At 40.7% G+C, this 27,074-nt stretch overlaps 1 protein-coding gene across 4 annotated transcripts in view; it reads left to right on the forward strand.

Annotated features, from left to right (window-relative positions):
* LOC106573309 (inositol 1,4,5-trisphosphate receptor type 2) overlaps positions 1 to 27,074 on the forward strand; it is a 176,171-nt gene that overhangs the window by 140,035 nt on the left and 9,062 nt on the right. For 2 of the 4 annotated variants that reach the window (XM_045697031.1, XM_045697032.1), the window contains exons 52-54: positions 1,726 to 1,856; positions 2,669 to 2,834; positions 8,008 to 8,168. In XM_045697031.1, coding sequence (XP_045552987.1) covers positions 1,726 to 1,856; positions 2,669 to 2,834; positions 8,008 to 8,168 — 458 coding nt within the window. Of the gene's footprint in view, positions 1 to 1,725; positions 1,857 to 2,668; positions 2,835 to 8,007; positions 8,169 to 21,321; positions 21,406 to 21,542; positions 21,639 to 21,729; positions 22,235 to 27,074 lie in introns of those variants that run through there. The other 2 variants (XR_006759687.1, XM_045697033.1) reach the window with 2 other exon arrangements.

Genomic DNA, 27,074 nt, shown 5'->3' on the forward strand with positions numbered 1-27,074 from the left:
ATAGTCTACTATTCCTAATGTGAAGATTGGATAGTCGTAGTGGCTTAGGGTAGGCCTAGGCTATATCAGATAGCAGGCTATATCCTACATTTATTCTCCTTTTTTTGCACTGGAAAACGTTGGCCTCTTTTTTTTATTAACACATTTCAAGCAATTCTACTACACTATATATGACTGGAGACATTAGCAGAAACGTTTTTAATACGACATATTACAGGGTAGGCTACTCTGCTGACACTGACAAACAGATCCATAAAAACGACGTTGTCTGATCCATATACTAGGCCTACGGAAAGGAGCGACACAAACACGACGTCTATATAACCTGGAGGAGGAAATGGTTGTCCAAATACAAACAAAAGTGGCACTGACCCATTGATAAAGACAGTGAATATGCACACTCACCGAGGATATGGCCGATGTTCCCCACTGGTGCCAGTCAATAAGAGTACTACTTTTCGCTCAATTAAGATGAGAATCTTGATAATTAAAAGACAAATTGGAGTCTTTTCATTGTCTTCTCGTTACAGCAATAGCCATTTGTTTTCCAAACTGTTTTTTTTTAGATTGTATTTTTAAATATTGCGATATGCCTGGCTGGGGGTCTCTGCTTTTCACTGACAGTCGCAACTCAACAATCATTTATTTCGTATTTGCCGCATGCTCTGCACAAATTGCGGACCCTTCTGACTATAGTCTATGCGAGTATCATTTTTTTCCTAATGATCCTCTGTGGCCAAATCATGCTTTCTGGTGTAGTAGCCTATTTTGACTGATTTGAATTTATTTCTGTGTAGACAGGAGTAAACTGATTAGGCTATATAATTTTGGTCAGTCTAATTCGATGTACTTTAGGGAAAGCTTCTCTAGCCTTATGGAGTTGCTGCCTATGTATTCTAACATCTTCAAATTGCTCATCGAAATTCATTAAGAATGATGCATGCTGTTGTATACGAGTTGCATGTCCTGTTAAGACATGTCATTTTGAGAATCGTGCGTGGACGCCCTAATCCGGTTACGCAACAGATGGATGTGGGTCCGGCCGGTCAAATGTCCACCGCCACTTTTTCCTAATGGAAACACTGCGCTGCCAGTATTTGTTTGAATCCGGTCCACTGCTCTTTCAGCACTTTCAGACCATAGCTAGTTCAGCCAGTCCTTAGTGTAGAGTAATCGTGGAGAGGGAGAAGCAGAGGCATATAGGGGATGACTCATCGTCCTCATCTATGTTCTCTAGTCCAGTGTGTGTCTATGGATCACCTGCACTACAGGGGCCTCGACACGTGACCTCACCGGCTCCTCTCTATTTCTATCCCTCCTTCTCTGACAATGTTCTCACCCTCTCAATCTCTCTCTCGCTGTTTTCTTTACAACCCTCCTCCCCTCTTTTCAAATCTGTCACATAGAGGGGTCACATCCTCTCACGTTTCAGTGTTCCAACTCTTTCATCCAGTGTTGTGAGCACAAGCTTTTGTTGAAGTCTACTATTGTAAGGGAATTTCAACCTGAATCTGATATAGACATGTATAGCTTTTTGAATTGTGAACTTGTCACTCGTTGTCAGGTAGATTTAAGATACTACCACCTTTTGATGTGTACATCTATCATTAGTTACCTAACACACAGTGTTGAGTAGCAGGAGGGGGAAATGGCCTGCCCTGCTGCGTTGCGCTCTCACACACAGACACACTCCTCATGGCTGTATGTTTTGATGTGTGTGTCCAGTGATGGCGGGGGAGGACGATGGGACGGAGCGTGTGTGTGACACTCTGCTGATGTGTATCGTGACGGTGCTGAACCAGGGCCTGAGGAACGGAGGGGGAGTGGGAGACGTGCTGAGGAAACCTTCCAAAGACGTGAGTGACCTTGTCCAATCAGTCAGTCCATCAATCAGTTGATCAATGAACCAGTCAGTAAGAAAATGTACAAAAAAATATAGAAAACAAAGGGCCAACTCTTTTTCATGCTGATGGTGATGATTACAATTCTATTGATGGTATTAATCGGGATGATGATTATGATTATGAGGATGTGGATAGCAGGGGTGGAAAAAGTACTCCATTTTCATACTTGAGGAAAGGTAAAGATACATTAATAGAAAATGACAAAAGTAAAAGTGAGTCACCCAGTTAAATACTACTTAAGTAAAAGTATTTGGTTTTAAATATACTTAAGTATCAAAAGTGAAAAAATTGCTTAAATATACTTAAGTATCAAAAGTAAAAGTAAAATAATATCAACTTCCTTATTTTAAGCAAACGGCACAATTCTTTAAAAAAAAATGATTGACGGATAGCCAGGGCATACTCCAACACTCGGACATAATTTACAAACAAAGCATTTTTTAGTGAGTCCGCCATATCAGAGGCAGTAGGGATGACCAGGGATGTTCTCTTGAAAAGTGTGTGAATTGGACCATTTTCCTGGCCAAATTGTGGGTGTCAGGGAAAATGTATGGAGTAAAAAGTACATTATTTTCTTTAGGAATGTAGTGAAGTAAAAGTTGCCCAAAATATATGTAGTAAAATACAGATACACCAAAGAAAATACTTAAGTAAAAAATACTTTCAAGTACTACTTAAGTACTTTACACGAGGTGGATAATGATGATACTTTGATGCTGAAGATCACTCTCTCGTTGTTTCTCACCGGTCCACTCGTTACCCAGGATCCTCTGTTTGTGGCCCGTGTGGTGTATGACCTGCTGTTCTTCTTCATCGTCATCATCATCGTCCTCAACCTCATCTTCGGCGTCATCATCGATACGTTCGCTGACCTGAGGAGCGAGAAGCAGAGGAAGGAGGAGATACTGAAGACCACCTGCTTCATCTGTGGTGGGTTCACAGCCCTACATAGCACTACATAACTCAATGTTGCACTTCATAGAAGACTACAGAACATCACATAACACTACACAGCACTACATAACAGTACACAGAACTACATAGCAGGAAAATGCATATTGTACAGTTCTGTCGCGTTGTGTGGGTATTTGTATCGTCCTGATGCAACGTTCTACGGTAAATTTCTTGCGTTTTGCCACTTTAATAGCAATACTCCCTCTACTGTCTTGCAATGTTAGAATAAAATCTGACTTCCTTTTGTGCTTGCTGCCTGTACATATCGAACATTACTATGAAGTATGTGCTGTAGATATACAACAAGACCGTATAGAGAGTAGGGGTGTGAGGATCTCGTCATACTTGTATTCAGAATCGTATCTGTATCATCACACTTAATACTCTCAATCGGATTTACTCGTGATCGGAAAACCCGGAAGTGCATTTTAAATGCCAGTAAAGCTTATACCTCAAGTGTGCATTACAGCGCTATCAGTCAGAACACATCTCAGAGCGCATCGTTATATTCATTCACTCATTCACACACATTATTAAATGACCCCGACCAGTGACAATGCACATGATTAACTTAGTCCTATTCAATGATCAATGAAATAGGATAATATACTGTACTATTGTCTACATTGTAGAATAATAGTGAAGACATCAAAACTATGAGATAACACATATGGAATCATGTAGTAACCAAAAAAGTTTTAAACTAATCAAAATATATGATCTATTTGAGATTCTTCAAATAGCCACCCTTTGCCTTCATGACAGCTTGGCACATTCTTGGCATTCTCTCAACCAGCTTCATCTGGAATGCTTTTCCAACAGTCTTGAAGGAGTTCCCACATATTCTGAGCACTTGTTGGCTGCTTTTCCTTCACTATGCGGTCAGACTCATCCCACACCATCTCAATTTGGTTGAGGTTGGGCGATTGTGGAGGCCGGGTCATCTGATGCAGCACTAGTGGTTTCTTTGCAGCAATTCGACCATGAAGGCCTGATTCACACAGTTGATGTTGATGTGTCTGTTACTTGAACTCTGAAGCATTTATTTGGGCTGCAATTTCTGAGGCTGGTAACTCTAATGAACTTATCCTCTGCAGCAGAGGTAACTCTGGTTCTTCCATTCCTGTGGCAGTCCTCATGAGAGCCAATTTCATCATAGCGCTTGACGGTCATTGCGACTGCAAAAACCATCTTTCAAAATTCTTGAAAATTTCGTATTGACTGACCTTCATGTTTTAAAGTAATGATGTTTTGCCGTTTCTCTTTGCTTATTTGAGCTGTTATTGCCATAATATGGACTTGGTCTTTTACCAAATTGGGCTATCTTCTGTATACCCCCCTACCTTGTCACAACACAACTGATTGGCTCAAATGCATTAAGAAGGAAAGAAATTCCACAAATTAACTTTTAAGAAGGCACACCAGTTAATGGAAATGCATTCCAGGTGACTACCTTATGAAGCTGGTTGAGAGACTGTCAAGAGTGTGTACAGCTGTCATCAAGGCAAAGGGTGGCTATTTGAAGAATCTGAAATATAAAATATATTTAGATTTTGTTTAACTTTTTTGGTTACTACATGATTCCATATGTTATTTCATAGTTTTGATGTCTTCACTATTATTCTATAATGTAGAAAATAGTAAAAATAAAGAAAAACCCTTGAATGAGTTGGTGTTCTAAAACTTTTGACAGGTAGTGTGTGTGTATGTCTGTATGTATGTACAGTTGAAGTCGGAAGTTTACATACACTTAGGTTGGAGTCATTAAAACTCGTTTTTCAACCATTCCACAAATTTCTTGTTTACAAACTATAGTTTTGGCATGTTGGTTAGGACATCTACTTTTGAGCATGACACAAATAATTTTCCCAACAATTGTTTACAGACAGATTATTTTACTTATAATTCACTGTATCACAATTCCAGTGGGTCAGAAGTTTATATACACTAAGTTGACTGTACCTTTTAAACAGCTTGGAAAATTCCAGAAAATTATGTTATGGCTTTAGAAGCTTCTGATAGGCTAATTGACATCATTTGAGTCAAATGGGTCAATTGGAGGTGTACCTGTGGATGTCTAGATGTCTGGTGTAGCTGTGGAAGTCTGGTTCATCCTTGGGAGCAATTTCCAAATGCCTGAAGGTACCATGTTCATCTGAAACAAACAATAGTAAGTATAAACACCATGGGACCACGCAGCCGTCATACCACTCAGGAAGGAGACGCCACTGCTCCAAAACCGCCATAAAAAAGCCAGACTACGGTTTGCAACTGCAGATAGGGACAAAGATGGTACTTTTTGGAGAAATGTCCTCTGGTCTGATGAAACAAAAATAGAACTGTTTGGCAATAATGACCATTGTTATGTTTGGAGGAAAAAGGGGGAGGCTTGCAAGCCAAAGAACACCATCCCAACCGTGAAGCACGAGGGTGGCAGCATCATGTTGTGGGGTGCTTTGCTGCAGGAGGGACTGGTGCACTTCACACAGTCGATGGCATCATGAAGAGGGGAAATAATGTGGATATATTGAAGCAGCATCTCAAGACATCAGTCAGGAAGTGTAAGCTTGGTCGCAAATGGGTCTTCCAAATGGACAATGACCCCAAGCACACTTCCAAAGTTGTGGCAACATGGCTTAAGGACAACTTATTGGAGTGGCCATCACAAAGCCCCGACCTCAATCCTATAGAAAATGTGTGGGCAGGAGGCCTACAAAGGAGGCCTACAAACCTGACTCAGTTACATCAGCTCTGTCAGGAGGAATGGGCCAAAATTCACCCAACTTATTGTGGGAAGCTTGTGGAAGGCTACCCGAAACGTTTGACCCAAGTTAACCTCTTGGGGCTAGGTGGGACGCTAGCGTGCCACCCGTGGTGCACTCCATCAACAGCAGGTGCATTTCAAGAGCGGCAAATTTGAATCCAAATAAATGTCAAAATTCAAATTTTTCAAAAATACAACTATTTTACACCATTTGAAAGATAAACATCTCCTTAATCTAACCACGTTTTACGATTTCAAAAAGGTTTTACGGCGAAAGCATAAATTTAGAGTATGTTAGGACAGTACATTTACAAGAGTTGTGTGTAATGTTTTGTCAAGTCAAAGACAGGGTCACCAAAACCATAAAACCAGCTAAAATGATGCACTAACCTTTTACAATCTCCATCAGATGACACTCCTAGGACATTATGTTAGACAATGCATGCATTTTTAGTTCTATCAAGTTCATATTTATATCCAAAAACAGCGTTTTACTATGGCATTGATGTTGAGGAAATCGTTTCCCTCCAATAACCGGCAGTCAAGTCAGCGTCACAAATTAAATAATTAAAATTAGAAAACATTGGTAAAATATTATATTGTCATTTAAAGAATTATAGATTTACATCTCTTGAACGCAATCAACTTGCCAGATTTAAAAATAACCTTACTGGGAAATCACACTTTGCAATAATCTGAGCACTGCGCCCAGAAAAATACGCGTTGCGATACAGACTAGACGTCATGTTGGGGAGATCTAAAATCGAAAATACTATGTAAATAATCCATTACCTTTGATTCTCTTCATCAGATGTCACTTCCAGGTATCACAGGTCCATAACGAATGTAGTTTTGTTCAAAAAAGCTCATCATTTATGTCCAAAATCTCCGTCTCGTTAGCACATGATGTAAGCCAGCCGGACTTCTCGTCATGAACGAGGGGAAAAAATATATTTCCGTTCGTTCAAACATGTCAAACGTTGTATAGCATAAATCATTAGGGCCTTTTTAACCAGAACATGAATAATATTCAAGGTGGACGAATGCATACTCTTTTATAACGTATTGGAACGAGGGTACCCAACATGAACTCGCGCGCCAGGTGTCTAATGGGACATCATCGTTCCATGGCTCTTGTTCGGTCAGATCTCCCTCCAGAAGACTCAAAACACTTTGTAAAGGCTGGTGACATCTAGTGGAAGCAATAGGAAGTGCCAAAATATTCCTAAACCCCTGTGTTTTTCAATGGGATAGGTTTAAAGTCAATACAACACATCAGGTATCCACTTCCTGTCAGAAAATGTCTCATGGTTTTGCCTGCCAAATGAGTTCTGCTATACTCACAGACACCATTCAAACAGTTTTAGAAACTTTAGAGTGTTTTCTATCCATATATAATAAGTATATGCATATTCTAGTTACTGGGTAGGATTAGTAACCAGATTAAATCGGGTACATTTTTTTTATCCAGACGTGCAAATGCTGCCCCCTAGACCCAACAGGTTAAAACATTTAAAGGCAATGCTACCAAATACTAATTGAGTGCATGTAAACTTCTGACCCACTGGGAATGTGATGAAAGAAATAAAATATGAAATAAATCATTCTCTCTACTATTATTCTGACATTTCACATTCTTAAAATAAAGTGGTGATCTTAGGATCTAACCTGACCAAACCTAACCTGACCTAAGGCAGGGAATTTTTACTTGGATTAAATTTCAGGAATTGTGAAAAACTGAGTTTAAATTTATTTGGCTAAGGTATATGTAAACTTCCGACTTCATGTGTGTGTGTGCTGGCTGGCTGGCTTTTCAACAACAACAAATTATAATATTGCCTGCATTTATTCCAGACACAGATTTAGATGAACGTAGGCTAACTCCCATATATTGTTCAACTTTTGTGAGGAGCAAAACTTTTCTCTCCCGACACTTATGCCACAACATTTGTGCAATCAAAATAAACTATCTACGTTTGTCATTTTATTTTCTGTTGATCTGTCGCTCTGTAAACATGCCTGGGCGAGAATAAATAATAGCAATAATTGCCGCCCGTTTGTTTACAGACCGAAGAGCTAGCCTTTAGTTGTTTAGAGCACAGTGCTTCACACTGTTTGAGTGAAAGAGAGATGTGTGCTGTCAGCTGACAATTACATTTTTCCAATCACAGATAATTACAAAAATACTTGTCAATTGTATGTGGAAAGTTCTCTATATCCGTTACGATACTCGTTTTGTCCGAGTACTCAGCACACCTCTAATAGAGATGCTCTACAATATAATTAGGAACGGCAACGAAACTGCAAGATATGACAAAGGTAAAGTGAATTGGTGTATCAGTGAATTGGTATATCAGTGAGTAAGTACTGTTTTTCCTCACTTAGGGTTGGAGAGGGATAAGTTTGACAACAAGACGGTGTCCTTTGAGGAGCACATCACGTCGGAACACAACATGTGGCACTATCTGTACTTCCTGGTTCTGGTGAGGGTGAAGGACCCCACAGAGTACACCGGCCCAGAAAGCTACGTGGCCCAGATGATCAAGGTGGGTAGTTAGTGAGCTACCTCTTCCATGATCTACACAGGTATTCACCTCAACACCTCTGTGTTGCATGATAGAACGGTGTGTCTATTTTAGCACCAAGGTACTGGTGATGCAATGATGAGTCAGGATTTTATATTTCAACCTCATCTGTGTTGAATGTGAAAACAGTGTTGGAACGGTGAATTCGGACTCCTTGCTGTCACTGCCATTTGAAAGGTATTGGCTGTTTTTACATGTGTAGCATGTCTGTTATGAGTACACACACTCGCACAAACACACAGTTTGTCCTTTAAATATATGCAGTAGCCGTAGCGTCTCAAGGTGTCCTCAGCAGCCAGAGGCAGTGACAAATCTGCCGACGTGCCCTTGAGCAAGATACTTAACCCTAATTGCTCCTGTAAATTGCTCTGGATAAGAGCGTCTGCTAAATGACTAAAATGTAAATGATAAATGTGTTCCGGTCTGACTGTGAATCATCAGCCTCTGCAGCAGACTCACTCCTCCCCCCCCCCAAAGAGCGAAAAACACCACAAAACATGACTGAGCCCAGCATCACAAACTCCTTCTCTTCCTTTCTCTTAGACTTGGTTATAAAGCTACAGTGCACTTCTCAGAAACTAGGGACTGCCACTCTGATCTTTCTCCCTTACATGCAGTAAGGGTGGCAACGTCCTGTCTGGAAACGTTCCACAACCTGTCTGGGGGAAAAAAGCAATACAGAGGCATTTATGTATGGGGTGTTATGATGCAGTTCTAATGCATTGTTAGAGTTGTCATACCCATGTCTTAAACCCCTTATAATCAACTCATAATGATCCTGACTAATACCGGCGAGTTTCAATCTGTTGAAGTGTTGAAACAAACAGATGCATAACATATTATTTGTCTTGTTATAAGACATTACAAAAGCTCATACAGGATTATAACATGTTATAAAGCATTATAGCTGGATGCTTTAAGTAAAGATTTATCAGAAGGGGTTTTTGTTGGTTGCCAAGAGGTTAATGTGTTCAAACATCATTGCAGTTGGTTCAAACAACTATTTGCATAACAAATAGTTGACGACTGAATGCAATCAACACGTTTTAAAGAAGGGATGGCCAGTCAGACTGAGGTACTGGTGCATGGTGACGTCATGGTGACGTCATGGTGAGTCAGGAGTTGTAGATGTACACCTCTTTAGATGTTGGCCCAATAAACACTGCAATTGGCAGAAAGCAACCTGGATTTATAGACAATAGTCAGTCCCAGATCTGTATCTCTTCTGAACAATAGAAGATCAAGATCTGTGTACGTTCAGCTCTGAGAAAAATTTAGTCTATCCTGTTGACATGTCATTAGTTGCTGTATTAGACAGCACTAAAGTACATTGCAGAGCTCAGGCTGTGTTCTCTGCAGTCTGTTTTAGGTGAACACGCACACCGCAGTCCTTACTCAGTCTGAGGGGTGGACTAGCTAATTAACGCAGTCTTTCCACCGCTCTCCCTCCCTGTCTGTACGCAGTGCACTGACACCTGAGGAGAGTATCACATATGCACGTACGCATGCACACACACAAACACAAAACACGTTTCCAAGACTGAGAATGAGTGTGTCCGCCTGGTAAATACAGAATTACAGTGCATTTGTAAAATGTTCAGACCCCTTGACTTTTTCTACATTTTGTTAAGTTACAGCCTTATTCTAAAATTGATTAAATCGTTTTTTCCCCCTCAATCTACACACAATGCCACATAATGACAAAGCAAAAACAGGTTTTTAGAAATGTTTGCAAATGTATAAAATAAAAAACTGATAACATTTACATACGTATTCAGACCCTTTACTCAGTACTTCATTGAAGCACCTTTGGCAGTGATTATAGCCTCGAGTCTTCTTGGGTATGACGCTACAAGCTTGGCACACCTTCATTTTGTGAGTTTCTTCACTTCTTCTCTGCAGATCCTCTCAAGCTCTGTCAGGTTCTATGGGGAGTGTCGCTGCCCAGCTATTTTCAGGTCTCTCCAGAGATGTTTGATCGTGTTTAAGTCCGGGCTCTGGCTGGGCCACTCAAGGACATTCACAGACTTGTCCCGAAGCCTCTCCTGCATCGTCTTGGCTGTACGCTTAGGGCCGTTATTCTGTTGGAAGGTGAACCGTCGCCCCAGTCTGAGGTCCTGAGCACTCTGGAGCAGGTTTTCATCAGGGATCTCTCTGTACTTTGCTCTGTTCATCTTTCCCTCGATCCTGACTAGTCTCCCAGTCCCTGCCGCTGGAAAACATTCCCACAGCATGATGCTGCCACCATTGTTCACCGTAGGGATGGTGCCAGATTTCCTCCAGACGTGACACTTTGCGTTTAGGCCGAAGAGTTTAATCTTGGTTTCATCAGACCAGATAATCTTGTTTCTCATGGTCTAAGAGTCCTTCAGGTGCATTTTGGCAAACTCAAAGCGGACTGTCATGTGCCTTTTACTGAGGAGTTGCTTCCGTCTGGCCACTCTACCATAAAGGCCTGACTGGTGGAGTGCTGCAGAGATGGTTGTCATTCTGGAAGGTTCTCCCATCACCACAGAGGAACTCTGGAGCTCTGTCAGAGTGACCGTCGGGATTTTTGGTCACCTCCTTGACCAAGGCCCTTTTCCCCCAATTGCTAAGTTTGGCTGGGCGGCCAGCTTCAGGGTGGTTCCACACTTCTTCCATTTAAGAATGATGGAGGCCACTGTGTTCTTGGGGACCTTCAATGATGCATACATTTTTTGCTACCCTTCCCCAGATCTGTGCCTCGGCATAATCCTGTCTCGGAGCGCTGCAGACAATTCATTCGACCTCATTGCTTGGTTTTTGCTCTGACATACACTGTCAACTGTGGGACTTTATATAGACAGGTGTGTTCCTTTCCAAATCATGTCCAATCAATTGAATTTACCACAGGTGGACTCCAATCAAGTTGTAGATATTCAAAATTGATTCAATAAAATAAAAAATCTCACCCATCTACACACAATGCCCGATAATGACAAAGTGAAAACATGTTTTTAGAAAATGTAGCTAATTTATTGAAAATGAAATACAGAAATATCTCATTTACATAATTGTTTACACCCCTGAGTCAATACTTTTTGGAAGCATTTTTCGTCAGCGATTACAGCTGTGAGACTTTCTGGGTAAGTCTCAAAGAGCTTTCCACACCTGGATTATGCAACATTTGCCCATTTTATTCTTTAAAAATTCTTCAAGCTATGTCAAATTGGCTGTTGATCATTCTAGACAATCATTTTCAGGGAGATTTTCAAGTAGATTTAAGTTACAACTGTAACTCAGCCACTCAGGAACAGCCACTGTCTTCTTAGTAAACAACTTCAGTGTAGATTTGGCCTTGTTGGCCTTGTTTTAGGTTATTGTCATGCTGGAAGGTGAATTTGTCTCCCAGTGTGGAAAGCAGACTGAACCAGGTTTTCTGCTAGGATTTTTCCTGTGCTTCGTTCCATTCTCTTTTTTTATCCTGAACAACTCCCCAGTCCTTAACGATTAGAAGCATACCTATAACATAATGCAGCCACCACTATGCTTGAAAATATGGAGCGTGGTAATCAGTAATGTGTTGTATTGGATTTTCCCCAAACATAACGCTTTGTATTCAGGACAAAAAGTTTGTTGCTTAGCCACCTTTTTTGCAGTATTACTTTTAGTGCCTTGTTGCAAACAGGATGCATGTTTTGGAATATTTTTTATTCTGTACAGCAGTGGTCACCAACCGGTCGATCTTCAAGGCATTCCTAGTCGATCACCAACATTTCTGTAGAAAAGCCAAAGATAAAGGCTTGTGCTTATTTTTGTGTGTTGCGCTGTTGTTGGTAGGTGCATTTGATTCAGAAGCCCTGCGCAGTAGGTAGGAAAAGTGTTCCCATTTGTAACTATTTAATTTGTCTGAAAAGACACACTCCGCTTACCCAGTGTCCAGGAGGTCTGTGGCTAAATCGAGTGTGCCTACTGCGCTAGCCAATCTAATAACTCAAATCACAGTGCCTACAAGTTTGATACTAGCCTACGTGAGATTTCATAACTTTTAAAACCATGACCAGAGAGACTGTCAAATAATACAGCAAGAAGCTGATGTTTTTATGAATGAGTTCATGTTGCAGTTTTAATTCAGCACTGTCCAAACTGTTTTTATTCAACACTATTACAAAACATAAAATGCCTACTCCCACTTGCTCTGCAGTGAATGAGTAGCCCTGTGTTTTTATTATTATTAGCAGCTCATCATGTCTTTTGAGGAATATTTCACTTTCACTGGTCATAGGAACAACAATTTGTGCTTGAGGCAGATGCGGTGTGGCTCGAGGTTCGCCGTCAGATCGAAGACTGACCAGAGACAGGGGACGCAGTCTCACCGGAGGAAAGGAAGTAGAGAGCAGACTGTGAGAGGCTGACCCTTTGCTGCGCCCTCCCTCCGCTGAGACTAATGCCATGTTCAAGACAACTGGAAACTCAGACATGTCCGACTTTAGTGCGTTCAAGACATCTGTGAACTCTGGAAAAAAAATTGATCTGACTGGGATTTTTTTTTTGAAGGGTCATCCAACTCAGAATTCCAAGTCGTAAACCTGGGCATCTTTCTAGAGCCCCGACTTCCCGACTTGAACATCGCTGACGTCGTGATTTTACTTAATTTGTTTTAGCTCTGGAGATTGCATGGCTGAGTGCTCGATTTTATACACCTGTCAGCAACGAGCATGACTGAAATAGTAGAATCCAATAATTTGAGGTGGTGTCAACATGTAGTTTAGCATCAGTGCAGTGAAGTATAAAGGGAATTATTTCAATTTATACTCAGCTGTGCCTCGCAAGTGCAACACCAACTGATCTATTTTATCAAAGCTTGAGTTTTGAAATATAATATGGTCTGAGAAGAACAATATTGACAGGCCGGGCATATAGCCAATATGCTGTGATAATGTATTAGGCCTGCCTACTGCACAAACCTCATTCCTACATTACTGTTTTTATTAGGTTAGTGTTACATTTTTTAAGACATGTTTTAAAAAAAAAAATCGGAGCGGTAGATCTCTGCTTGCTTTTTGACTGTGAAAGTGTTCTTTACACAGAAAAGGTTGGTGACTGCTGTTCAGGCTTCCTCTTTTTCACTCTTGTCAATTAGGTTAGTATTGTGGAGTAACTACAGTCTATCCTCAGTTTTCTCCTATCACAGCCATTAAACTCTGTAACTGTTTCAAAGTCACCATTGGCCTCATGGTGAAATCCCTGAGCGGTTTCCTTGCTCTCCGGCAACTGAGTTAGGAATGACGGCTGTAACTTTGTAGTGACTGGGTGTATTGATACACCATCCAAAGTGTAATTAATTAATAACTTCACCGTGCTCCATGATATTCAATGTCTGCTTTTTATTTTTACCCATCTACTTATAGGTGCCCTTCTTTGCGAGGCATTGGAAAACCTCTCTGTTTTTTTTTATTTGAATCTGTGTTTGAAATTCACTGCTCGACTGAGGGACCTTACAGATAATTGTATGTGTGGGGTACAGAGATGAGGTAGTCATAAAAAAATCATGTTAAACACTATTACTGCACACAGAGTGAGTCCATGCAACTTATTATGTTACTTGTTAAGCATATTTTTACTCCTGAACTTTTTTAGGCTTGCCATAACAAATGGGATGAATACTTCAGCTTTTCATTTTGTATTAATTTGTATAAAAACAAATGGAAAACTTAATTCTACTTTGATGTTATTGTGTGTAGGGAAGTGACAACATTTTTCTATTTAATACAAAATCGAGGGATGTGAATACTTTCTGAAGGCACTGCAACCACAGCTCTGTTACATAACCCATCTCAAGTGGCCCGCTAATAGCTCAGCCCTGCCTGGCACGTGTTCTCCTGTCCCGCTCGCTCTCTCTCGCTCGCTTTGTCACTCACTCACTCTCACACACACGCATTATCACGCCACGAGTCAATTATTCCTTAGCAACGTGGCTGTCACTTGTCGGTTGTCGGCGGCAACAGGAGAGGGGAAGACGACGGAGAGGGGGCCTCTGAACTTGTGATCTAGAGAGGCCAAAGGTCAAAATGTCCTGGTGGAGGGCACACACAAGTGTCTCTCTCTCTCTCTCTCTCTCTCTCTCACTCTCACTCTCACACACACACACACACACACTCCTCTCTTTGTATCTGTTTACCTAGGTGAGTCAAGCAGAAGGCAGCACATCCTGTTGTACAGTCTCTAGCAGAGATGCGTTTATTGAACATCGTTGGTGATCTTTCTTAAGAGGCTAGATAACACAATCACGTGCTGCTTGGTTTTCTACCGTTGTAGTGTTTGATACCAGTGTAGTGTACTACAGGCCATTAGGGTTGGTTATGGAAGCTGATGGGTCATGTGATGTAAAATGTGCGCATGTGCGCTAGGGGTGTGACCGTAAAAAATGTTAAACAAAATTTGGATTGTTAACTGAAAATTCCTAACCGTGAATTTTTTTTTCTTCTCCACAATGTTAATAGCAATGCAATCATCACAAAACTACCTGGTCCCGGTCATCATCATAAAGGGTCAAATTCAAATGAAACAAATACCTAATGCATCAATGCTGTAACTTTAGTAGGAGAAGCTACTTCATTAACTGGTCCTTTTTAATGTACGAGTGAGAGGGAAGCAGAGCAGCAGCTCAAGCAGCGAGCAGGGGAGGGGCATGCGGTGTGCGTCTGAGTGACGAGGGTAGCAGGGGAGGGGGAGATGGCAACCAAGTCGACTCGCTCTGGTAGACTAATTTATTGCTAGTTATTTATAATCTCATCTGATTACCTAGTATCTGTCTTGACTGCATCAAACTGAGAGAAGCTAGTTAAGCTAGCTAACGTTAGGATAATTGAGTCTACGTAACTTTTGAATTCCATCTTCCATTGATTAGCCTAGATATCTCTTAATATATTGCCCCATGGAGGCTCTAGCTCTGTCTGTAGTCTAGTTTGATGACTTGTGATTGGATGACAATAACAAGCTACATGCGCCACTCTCGTGAAAAGCCAGAGTAGCAGCAGCATAAATAATAAAATGTTCTCTCTCTCTGCAGTAAGCGCAATGTAGACCATCTGCATTGTGAATTCGCGTGGAATTTTATGAATCTTTCATATTTTTTATGGAAAACCAATACAAAAATGTATGGTTAAACAGTAAGAGAATGTTTCCATTTGTTACATCCATAATGCGTACGCTAGGGGTGGTGCTATGTCAGAGAGTGACTAGCCAAATAAGCAAGGGCCATACAGAGGACACTTGACCTGACTATACTCCAAACATACTCTGGAGTTTAGTCATGGATCATTAACTTGTCATCCCTTTGAGCAGGTCTTAAGTGTGCCTCTCTGACTCTCACACACTCATACAGTCTCTCTCGTTCTGTTTTTCTCTCTGTGTTACAGCAGTTTAGATTGCTTCGCTAGACTGCAGGCACAAAAATGTAAGCCTAAAATTGTTATTTCCCTAGGCACTATCATGCTGAGTCGTCTCCTTTGTCCATGTTCTGTTGTGTGCCTGGTGAAAGGCTTCACAGCAATATTGCAACAGGCAACCACTGGTGAGCCACAGAGTGATGCAGTGTGTAGTATGAGACTTAGTGAGGTGACAGAATGGTTCAGTGAAGAAGTACTGAACCCCTGACAACGTCGTGCAGTACACTGTTGTTATTGTTTTGGCAGGCGATGGTGCCTAAGTGAATGTTTACACTGTGGGGTTATTTTGGGAAAGACTTATTACGTCAGAGGTTGGCTGTGATTGTTTAAAGTAGTCCATACACACAGCTCAAATGTTAGTCTGGGGACTGTTCATGTTTTGTAAATGTTAGATTACATTTACTCATGTTATTCTAGATTACTCACGTCATGTTTAAGTTAAACGGATGAAGACAACAAGACGTCATACTCTTTGTCGTGTCTTTGGCTATGCCGCATTAAGTGATATGACATGCTATTCTATATAATCATTTCTCTGTAATTAATATTACCTGATTAAGCTAATCGGGTAGATAATTAACTAGAAAGTCGGGGTACCACGAAAGAGTGTTTTATAGAGCTGTTATCTTCCGAATAAACTCTTAAAGACCTAGTAATATTTTACATCAATAGCAGTCAATATTACTCGTCACCTTATTTCAGTCTCATCTGAAAGTTGTAAATTCTTGATTATCTTCACGAGCCCTGGATAACAAGTTGAATCAGCAATACAAACTGTGGTTTAATTATTTATTTACTAAATACCTAAATAATCACACAGAATTACATATACACAGAATGCAAAATATGTCATACAGAAAACGTCCCTGGTGGACGGAGCCGACGTAACGGCTGGTTACACAAAGGAAATGGGGTTGGGTTTGAGTGAAAGAGTGGGAAGACTGAGGAACAAAGGGAGAAGCTACTCTATCGTAAATACAGTATCTTATGTATTCTAAATTACTGCCCATTTGCAAAAGGAAAATGCAATAAATATTTACTCTGAGCTGCGCTTCGGTAGGTTGGTCGTAGATGCTGGCCGTGTTGCCCAACAGAGATCTTCCTGTCCTCGGAAGAATGTCTCTGGTGGTAAATTGGATACGTTGTAGTATTGTCGTTGTGCGTTAGACTGGATCCGTCGTCCGTCCTTTCCTAGCCCATGTTTACAGCGGCCGTTGCTAACTCAATGGCTAGGAGGTATCACTTCTGTAGTGAATAAGAGTTCAACGTTCATACCATTCGCAACCAAAGCTCACACTGAGGTTGGCTTAGTTCTGTAGTTGACATGTTAGTCCTTCTAACGTGGAACCGTCGTCCTCACGTCCTCGGAACAGCTTATTATCTAAGTCCTTTTAACGTGAGGCTGCAGGCCTCGCGTACTCGGAACAGAAAGTTATATTTTCGTAAAGGGCTTATATAGTGGAGGGAGAGAAGGATGTGTTTCATAGTTTATAACCAATGTCTCTTCACAGGGGTGGGCCACTGAGTGACCAGAGCTCTAACCTTATGAAAACCCAATTCTCTCATTTGGAAGCTAAAATTCCATTTCATCTTTTCACAAATAGTTTCATATTTAAACATTTAAATTGCACAACAATTCCATGTGAATCTGATAACTATAATGTGTAGACTTTCCCAGATACAGTTTATGTCGTCCTATCATTAATAAGAATGTCTCAGATGACAACCGAACTGACATCATATTCATTAAGTACCAACGCATATTTTCAACTGGTTGGATTACCGAAATATGGTTCCTTTCCCCCCACCTTTTGATGTTCCCCGACTCTCTATGTATAACAAAGGCTTTTCAAGAGTCCTTCAGTAGAGTCAAGAGAGGAAAGGGAGAAAGGTATTTATGGGGGGTCATAAACCTTACTCACAGGCCAACGTCATGACATATTTTACTCTATTTCAGTGACGAGGAGGGAAGTGTAACGTATCTTTTTATCGTTATTGAGGTCTGGGCTATGTTAGTCATCAGATGACTAGACCAGTGGTTCCCAACCTTTTTCTCTTACTGTACCACCAACTGAATTTTGCTCTGCTCGGAGTACCCCTGGTTTGGAACCACTGGACTAGACTACACACAAGTTAAGTTCACTTCAACCCCCATTAATATATTTGAGTTTAAATAATCTCCCGTCATACATGGTTTTCCACAAAGTCTGATTGCACCGAAGGCTAAGATGGTATCCACTCACTATGAATAATTAGATATACTAGCCTAATTGTGTGTTATCAACAGCCGTGTGTTATCAAGAGTCCCATTAAGACATCTAAGTTGTAAATATTAGGGGTATACAGTTGAAGTCGGAAGTTTACATACACATTAGCAAAATACATCTAAACTCAGTTTTTCACAATTCCTGACATTTAATCCTGTCTTAGGTCAGTTAGGATGACCACTTTATTTTAAGAATGTGAAATGTCAGAATAATTGTAGAGAGAATTATTTATTTCAGCTTTTATTTCTGTCATCACATTCCCAGTGGTTCAGAAGTTTACATACACTCAATTAATGTAAGTCGCTCTGGATAAGAGCGTCTGCTAAATGACTAAAATGTAATGTAAATGTAATTAGTATTTGGTAGCATTGCCTTTAAATTGTTTAACTTGGGTCAAATGTTTCGGGTAGCCTTCCACAAGCTTCCCACAATAAGTTGGGTGAATTTTGGCCCATTCCTCCTGACAGAGCTGATGTAACTGAATCAGGTTTGTAGGCTTCCTTGCCTGCAAACACTTTTTCAGTTCTGCCCACAATTCTTCTGTAGGATTGAGGTCAGGGCTTTGTGATGGCCACTCCAATACCTTGACTTTGTTGTCCTTAAGCCATTTTGCCACAACGTTGGAAGTATACTTGGGGTTATTGTCCCTTTGGAAGACCCATTTGCAACCCAGCTTTAACTTCCTGACTGATGTCTTGAGATGTTGCTTCAATATATCCACATAATTTTCCTTTCTCTTGATGCCATCTATTTTGTGAGGTGCACCAGTTCCTCGTGCAGCAAATCACCCCCACAACATGTGCTGCCACAACAGGTGCTGCCACCCCTGTGCTTCACGGTTGGGATGGTGTTCTTCGGCTTGCAAGCCTCCCCCTTTTTCCTCCAAACATAATGAAGGTCATTATGGCCAAACAGTTCTAATTTTGTTTCATCAGACCAGAGGACATTTCTCCAAAAAGTGCAATCTTTGTCCCCATTTGCAGTTGCAAACTGTAGTCTGACCTTTTTATGGGGTTTTTGGAGCAGTGGCTTCTTCCTTGCTGAGCGGCCTTTCAGGTTATGTCAATATAGGACTCGTTTTACTGTGGATATGGATACTTTTGTAGCTGTTTCCTCCAGCATCTTCACAAGGTCCTTTGCTGTTGTTCTAGGATTGATTAGCACTTTTCGCACCAAAGTACGTTCATCTCTAGGAGACAGAACGCGTCTCCTTCCTGTGCGGTATGACGGCTGCGTGGTCCCATGGTGTTTATACTTGTGTACTATTGTTTGTACAGATAAACGTGGTACCTTCAGGCGTTTGGAAATTGCTCCCAAGGATGAACCAGACTTGTGGAGGTCTACAATTTATTTTCTGAGGTCTTGGCTGATTTCTTTAGATTTTTCCATGATGTCAAGCAAAGAGGCACTGAGTTTGAAGGTAAGCCTTGAAATACATCCACAGGTACACCTCCAATTGACTCGAATGATGTCAATTAGCCTAACAGAAGCTTCTAAAGCCATGACATAATTTTCTGGAATTTTCCAAGCTGTTTAAAGGCACAGTCAACTTTGTGTATGTAAACTTCTGACCCAATGGAATTGTGATTCAGTGAAATAATCTGTCTGTAAACAAATGTTTGGAAAAATTACTTGTCTCATGCACAAAGTAGATGTCCTAACCGACTTGCCAAAACTATAGTTTGTTAACAAGAAATTTGTGGAGTTGTTGAAAAACGAGTTTTAATGACTCCAACCTAAGTGTATGTAAATTCCGACTTCAACTGTATATACAGTAGTTGTGCCACTAAAAGTTTTGCAATTTTGCTGCAGGTAATTTGTGGTTTATTATCGTACCCTGCGTCACTACTTAATTGTTCCAGACCAGCGCAAGGGTGAGTTAGAGCACTGATTATGCTTTTGGGTCCCACGGCTCTGACAATGAATGGGCGACATGAACCTAAATAGAAACTGATAATTGTGCACGACTTCAGTATTACTTCCTAAAACTGTTGTTACACTAAGGTTTTTATTCTAAGAGAAACTTAGACTACAATTAGGGTGTGGAAATGTTAGGGTTATTTTTCCCTTGCTGTAGTACTGTAGCCTACTCCCAACTGGTCACGTTGTACAGCGCCTGAGTGGTGCAGCAGTTTAAGACACTGCATTGCAGTGCTAGCTGTGTTGCTACAGATGCTGGTTCAATACCTGTGCCGGCCTCGACTGGGAGACCCATGAGATGACTGGAGGTTTTTGGTTTCTCTCCTTCTGAAAACATAAATAAATAATTCTGAATAACAAACTGGCTTTTTTACAAATTAGCAGCAATGTCTCACCCCATGTTCAAGAATGGCCTTTTTCTTGTTCATTTTACGTTATTTGAAAACCAAATCATTTCCAAAATATTGTTCTTTTTAAACAAAGCTATTTATTATTATTAATTTTGAATTGTATAAAAGCCCCTTGGATATTCTCACAGATATATTATTAACCCTGTTATTAGCAGGACAATATATATTGGTCATATTGGTCATGGTCCCCAAGTGGTGCACAATGGGATTGCCTTGCAGTTCTCCAGCTGAATCCACTGAAATAGCGGTGGGCGTGCGAGGTTCAAGGCACAAGGGCAGGGGGCAACCCGCCCCACTGGGTAGCACAGAGCAACACTTTAAGGGGCATTGCACTAATAATGGCACTGACAAGGGAAACGTTCCCGCTGTTCTTAGTGCCAGACTCTCACTAAAGGCATTAGTCAAAAGTTATACTTAAATCCGAACCGGAATTCAATGAAAAATGACATGTAAAGCACACATTTGTAAATCCCAAACTCTGAAAGTAATTGGAAAGGTAGATAGAAATGATTTGTGACATTGTGGTTACAATAAAGAATGTAAATAAGATGCTGTGTTTTTATTTACAGTAGTGATGGACAGCTGGTCGCATTTTGAAAACAGGTATTCAAACACTTGTAGCCCGATTAGCAGGATAATACTCTTTATAGCCCGGCTTCTGTAGGCGTGAACATCCCCCTACTTGCAATGTATTCGATGCTTAAGTACGCTAAAGTGTTACATTTGCGAATAGCACTGTCCGTGACCAAAATCCCCAAGTCTACCCTTTTTATTTTTTTTATGTCTCGAGTAGATTTTCCGTTCCTCCTGAAAGCCCTAATCTGCTCATTTAAATGAATAGAGATCCTGGTCATGGTGCTACATTATGTTGTTACAGCATAATCAAAGTGAGGACAATCGGCGATCTGCTGTATTCTTATGGCCTATTGTAAGCTGAAAGTCACACCTTTCCTCATCCCGCCCCAAACTACACCCTTAAACAGCTTGTTTTTGAATGGTAACTGTGTTATCTAAAAAAAAATATGACATTGCGACCAAAGAGAACAGACAAAATGGCCATTGTTTTCATCAAGCCAGCTTCTTTCTATGGTACTACCTGTTCCAGGGTTAGGACCGTAACGATGACAGGACTTGAAAATGAGCCGGAGCTGAGAGGATCACCAAAACTAAAGGTATTTTGGTTTCAGTGCATTTTCTTGAAAATAAATGTATATACTGTAGCCTATCAATGTGTAGGCATACTGTGTAATAAAATCGATAATTTAAATAAAGGTTAAATAAAAATAACAAATACAATTATTATGTACTAAAAACGTGTTTTTGCAGAGCATACAACCAAGCTGACAACCATCCGTGGAGATCAGTGGACAAAGGACTGGACAATGGGCCGCACTGAAAAAACACGTAGTTGCCAAGAAAGCGGTTAGTTTTGCTAGATTCTTAAAATGTGTACGCAGCATTTGTTTGTTGGAGTCACTTTTAATTATTAATTGAGCTACCGTTTCTATCATAGGCCACTGTAATCGATGGGGGCTCAGGGCGGTACCATTCTGCTCATCTGATGAAGGTGCACATCGATCAGATTCAAACTTTGAAGACCAAGATCGAGTCATTGAAGGCAGACCAGCAGAAAGAGAAACATTATCTGAGGGCAGAGATATGGGCAACAGCTGATGCATTGGTCCAGAACCAGGCGGCATTGGCGGAGAGACAGGCGGAGAATGACACGTTAACGAGGGCGAGGAACGAGATGGAGTCACAATCCATGCCAGGCACATTTGTGAGCTCTGGAGCTCCACCTTCGACAGGCGGAGTCGACACACCTGGCGGGTTCGTCAGGTTGTCAGTTCACCCTGACATTTCCATTCCTCTTCTGACAACAGAACTTGACCAACTGCTCACCAGGCACAGCAAAGGCCTTCCGGACCGTAATGCTGTTTTGCTATTCCAAGGATGGAATGTTTACTTGTCAGACTGCACAGTAGCCTAATAAACAAATGCAGGTGGCTTATATCTTCAAAATGCTTTAAATGCTTTATTATCCAAATGTAAAAGCATATACTGTACAGTACTGTATTTCTTCATCAGCATCTTTATGCTTCGTTAATAAAATAATGATAAAAAATACTCTTTGAAAATGCAGATGTTTATTTAGTTATGGATCCATAACAAATTACTATGGGAATAAATATCACTGATTTGGAACAAAGTTGTCTAATGAAGGTATTGTTGCTTACTGGAAAATACTTTTTCAAACACACACTGTCACGTTGTACAGCTCCATTATGGCTATTAGCAGGTAGCTGGATAATAGACTTGCCTAGAAGGAGGGTAGGGGGAGAATTCTATCGTCAAATGTATTTCTTAGTTAGGTTGGCTGTAACACAACCGGCCGTGATTGGTTGCAATTTCAGTTTAATCCACCAGAAAAGACAAAACAAATAATACAACAAAAAGTATTATTGTTATTATGTATCGCAATCGACCATGATCGGGAGTCCCATAGGTCGGTGCACAATTGGCCCGGCGTTTCTCTCCCTCTAAAAAACAAAATAAATGTTTTGGCCTTTACAAATATTATTTTGGCCTTTATTCAGATTACAATCGCTCATTTTCGTGTTTTTTATTTTTTTTACGAAATTATCTCCAAAATATCATCATATATAATCAAGTTGATGGCACAGTCCTATTAGCCCCGGCACCTACATAAAGTTGAGTGACTCACTCATTCATGGCTTTGTATCAAAATACATATGTACCAACATTCTTTCTGATAGTCTTTAATAAATAAATGTTTTGGTTATCTTGACCTGGACACCATGTACAGTATTATAATAGCCCTCCCGATTGCTGCAGCGGTCGAAGACACTTCAGCGCAGTACAAAATGTGTTGCTACAGATGCAGGTTCGATACTCGTGCCGGTCGCCACCGGGAGACACATATGCAATTATTGGCGGTCACTTACTTTTCTAAATACTGTAGGCCTACCGTAGGTGACATGAGTCTCAGTAGTGTTGAGTGATGTGCTGTTAAAAAGCATATTGAAGTTAGAAGCAATAGGATTTGAAGCAATAGCCTACCCGCTGTGGTCAACTATTTTAGCACCGTTTCGCGCTGCTCTGAGACAAGCATGGGGACTGGTCTTGATAAATCAATGACATTTTTATTTTCACTGAATCTCCATTTGGATATTGGTTAGACAACAATTACAGTGTGGAATTAGTACTGTAGCCTACTCCCGACCGTCACGTTGTACAGCGCCATATTTTCCGTTCCATCCTAACGGAAACCCTGAGTTTTTAGTTTTTCTTGGAATAGAAACACCATAATATTAACCTCTATGGGCTAGGTGGGACGCTAGCGTGCCACCCATGGTGCACTCCATCAACAGCAGGTGCATTTCAAGAGCGGCAAATTTGAATCCAAATAAATGTCAAAATTCAAATTTTTCAAAAATACAACTATTTTACACCATTTGAAAGATAAACATCTCCTTAATCTAACCACGTTTTACGATTTCAAAAAGGTTTTACGGCGAAAGCATAAATTTAGAGTATGTTAGGACAGTACATTTACAAGAGTTGTGTGTAATGTTTTGTCAAGTCAAAGACAGGGTCACCAAAACCATAAAACCAGCTAAAATGATGCACTAACCTTTTACAATCTCCATCAGATGACACTCCTATGACATTATGTTAGACAATGCATGCATTTTTAGTTCTATCAAGTTCATATTTATATCCAAAAACAGCGTTTTACTATGGCATTGATGTTGAGGAAATCGTTTCCCTCCAATAACCGGCAGTCAAGTCAGCGTCACAAATTAAATAATTAAAATTAGAAAACATTGGTAAAATATTATATTGTCATTTAAAGAATTATAGATTTACATCTCTTGAACGCAATCAACTTGCCAGATTTTAAAATAACCTTACTGGGAAATCACACTTTGCAATAATCTGAGCACTGCGCCCAGAAAAATACGCGTTGCGATACAGACTAGACGTCATGTTGGGGAGATCTAAAATCGAAAATACTATGTAAATAATCCATTACCTTTGATTCTCTTCATCAGATGTCACTTCCAGGTATCACAGGTCCATAACGAATGTAGTTTTGTTCAAAAAAGCTCATCATTTATGTCCAAAAATCTCCGTCTCGTTAGCACATGATCTAAGCCAGCCGGACTTCTCGTCATGAACGAGGGGAAAAAATATATTTCCGTTCGTTCAAACATGTCAAACGTTGTATAGCATAAATCATTAGGGCCTTTTTAACCAGAACATGAATAATATTCAAGGTGGACGAATGCATACTCTTTTATAACGTATTGGAACGAGGGTACCCAACATGAACTCGCGCGCCAGGTGTCTAATGGGACATCATCGTTCCATGGCTCTTGTTCGGTCAGATCTCCCTCCAGAAGACTCAAAACACTTTGTAAAGGCTGGTGACATCTAGTGGAAGCAATAGGAAGTGCCAAAATATTCCTCAGCCCCTGTGTTTTTCAATGGGATAGGTTTAAAGTCAATACAACACATCAGGTATCCACTTCCTGTCAGAAAATGTCTCAGGGTTTTGCCTGCCAAATGAGTTCTGTTATACTCACAGACACCATTCAAACAGTTTTAGAAACTTTAGAGTGTTTTCTATCCATATATAATAAGTATATGCATATTCTAGTTACTGGGTAGGATTAGTAACCAGATTAAATCGGGTACATTTTTTTTATCCAGACGTGCAAATGCTGCCCCCTAGCCCTAACAGGTTAAGCAAATTAATTAAGCAAAATTTCTTAATCAGTCCCATATACTATGTTTTTACAAAAAAAGGTTTTAAATTCTCTAGTACAACCACTATTGAAGGCTATCAAATGCTTCTCAAAGATGCCCTCTGGTGGTCAAACTACCGCTAACTAGCTTTAATGGTTACAATGGCTGACACTTAAATAAAGTGCCATGGAATTCTTTGGCACCATGCAAGCTGTGCTGCAGTAAGCTGCAACTTTTAAAGGACGAACCACTGTATGTATGATATTTGCTTCGCACATTTAATTGTAGACATCTTGAATGTGATGTAATTATGATAATGTACGGATGTCATTTTATGTGATTATTATTATTATATTTATGAAATATTGGTTATGTATTTCTTTCCTTTTGTTTCCATTAAAGTCCATCTAGTGAAGGCTGTTAAATTAACATGAGCTAGAAATACTATACTGCAGTGCATTGGACGATTGTTTGTTCAATGTGTTTGTACTTTGTCTCTCTCCAAATAAAATAAACTGTAGTTAAAGGGTACATTATATCCCTTCTCGTTCATTTCTAATTGGATTTATTGGGCGTGCTTAATCAATCGGTCACATTTGAGTCTGGGTTAAACAGGACCTGTTGTTCCTAGTTGTTTTTGCATACGTTCATGAGAAAATGTCTTTGTGCCCCACAGTGGCCCTGTTTTCCCTCTGTATGTTGAGAGAAGGGGCTGTTGTTTTCAAGTTATTTTCCCTCGTGTCAGGCTCCTGTGGTCTGTCGGCCAGTCTGTCCTCACTTCACCTGTTGCTCAATGCCTCTGCCCTCTCTCGCTCTCTTTCTCTCCCCTTTTCACACTCAGTGACTAAACGAACTTCTACAGTGGGGTCTGAAATAAAAATGACTGTATAAAAGAAATAATTCAAATACTGAGCTATAATGTAAATGCAAAAGCATTCAAAACACCCAGAAATCTGCTCCTTTTATTCTCTGTCCCCAACGCACTAGACGACCAGTTTTGATAGCCTTTAGCCGTACCCTCATCCTCCTCTGTTCCCCGGGTGATGTGGAGGTTAACCCAGGCCCTGCTTGCCCCAGGCACTCTCATTTGTTGACTTCTGTAACCGAAAAAGCCTTGGTTTCATGCATGTTAACATCAGAAGCCTCCTCCATAAGTTTGTTTTACTCACTGCTTTAGCACACTACGCCAACCCTGATGTCCTTCCATGTCTGAATCCTGGTTTAGGAAGGCCACCAAAACTTCTGAGATTTCCATACCCAACTACAACATTTTCTGTTAAGATAGAACTGCCAAAGGGGGGGGGGGGGAGTTGCAATCTACTCCAGAGATAGCCTGCAAAGTTCTGTCATACTTTCCAGGTCTGTGCCCAAACAGTTCAAGCTTCTAATCTTAAAAATGAATCTCTCCAGAAATAAGTCTCTCACTGTTGCAGCCTGTTATAGATCCCCCTCAGCTCCCAGCTGTGCCCTGGACACCATATGTGAATTGATTGCCCCCCCATCTATCTTCAGAGTTCGTTCTGTTAGGTGACCTAAACTGGGATATGCTTAACACCCCGGCAGTCCTACAATCTAAGATTGCCCTCAATCTCACACAAATTATCAAGGAACCCACCAGGTACAACTCTAAATCCGTGAACATGGGCACCCTCATAGATATTATTCTGACCAACTTGCCCTCTAAATACACCTCTGCTGTTTTCAATCAGGATCTCAGCGATCACTGCCTCATTGTCTGCATCCGCTATGGGTCCATGGTCAAACGACCACCCCTCATCACTGTCAAACACTCCCTAAAACACTTCTGCGAGCAGGCCTTTCTAATCGACCTGGCCCGGGTATCCTGGAAGGATATTGACCTCATCCCATCAGTCGAGGATGCCTGGTCGTTCTTTAAAAGTAATTTCCTCACCAACTTAAATAAGCATGCCCCTTTCAAAAAAATGTAGAACTAAGAACAGATATAGCCCTTGGTTTACTCTAGACCTGACTGACCAGCACAAAAATATCCTGCGGTGAACTGCATTAGCCACGAATAGTCCCCGCGGGAAGTCAGGAACCAATACATGCAGTCAGTCAGGAAAG

Source organism: Salmo salar, chromosome ssa16 (assembly GCF_905237065.1).
Source record: "Salmo salar chromosome ssa16, Ssal_v3.1, whole genome shotgun sequence".
In the NCBI taxonomy this organism is placed as follows: Eukaryota; Metazoa; Chordata; class Actinopteri; order Salmoniformes; family Salmonidae; genus Salmo; species Salmo salar.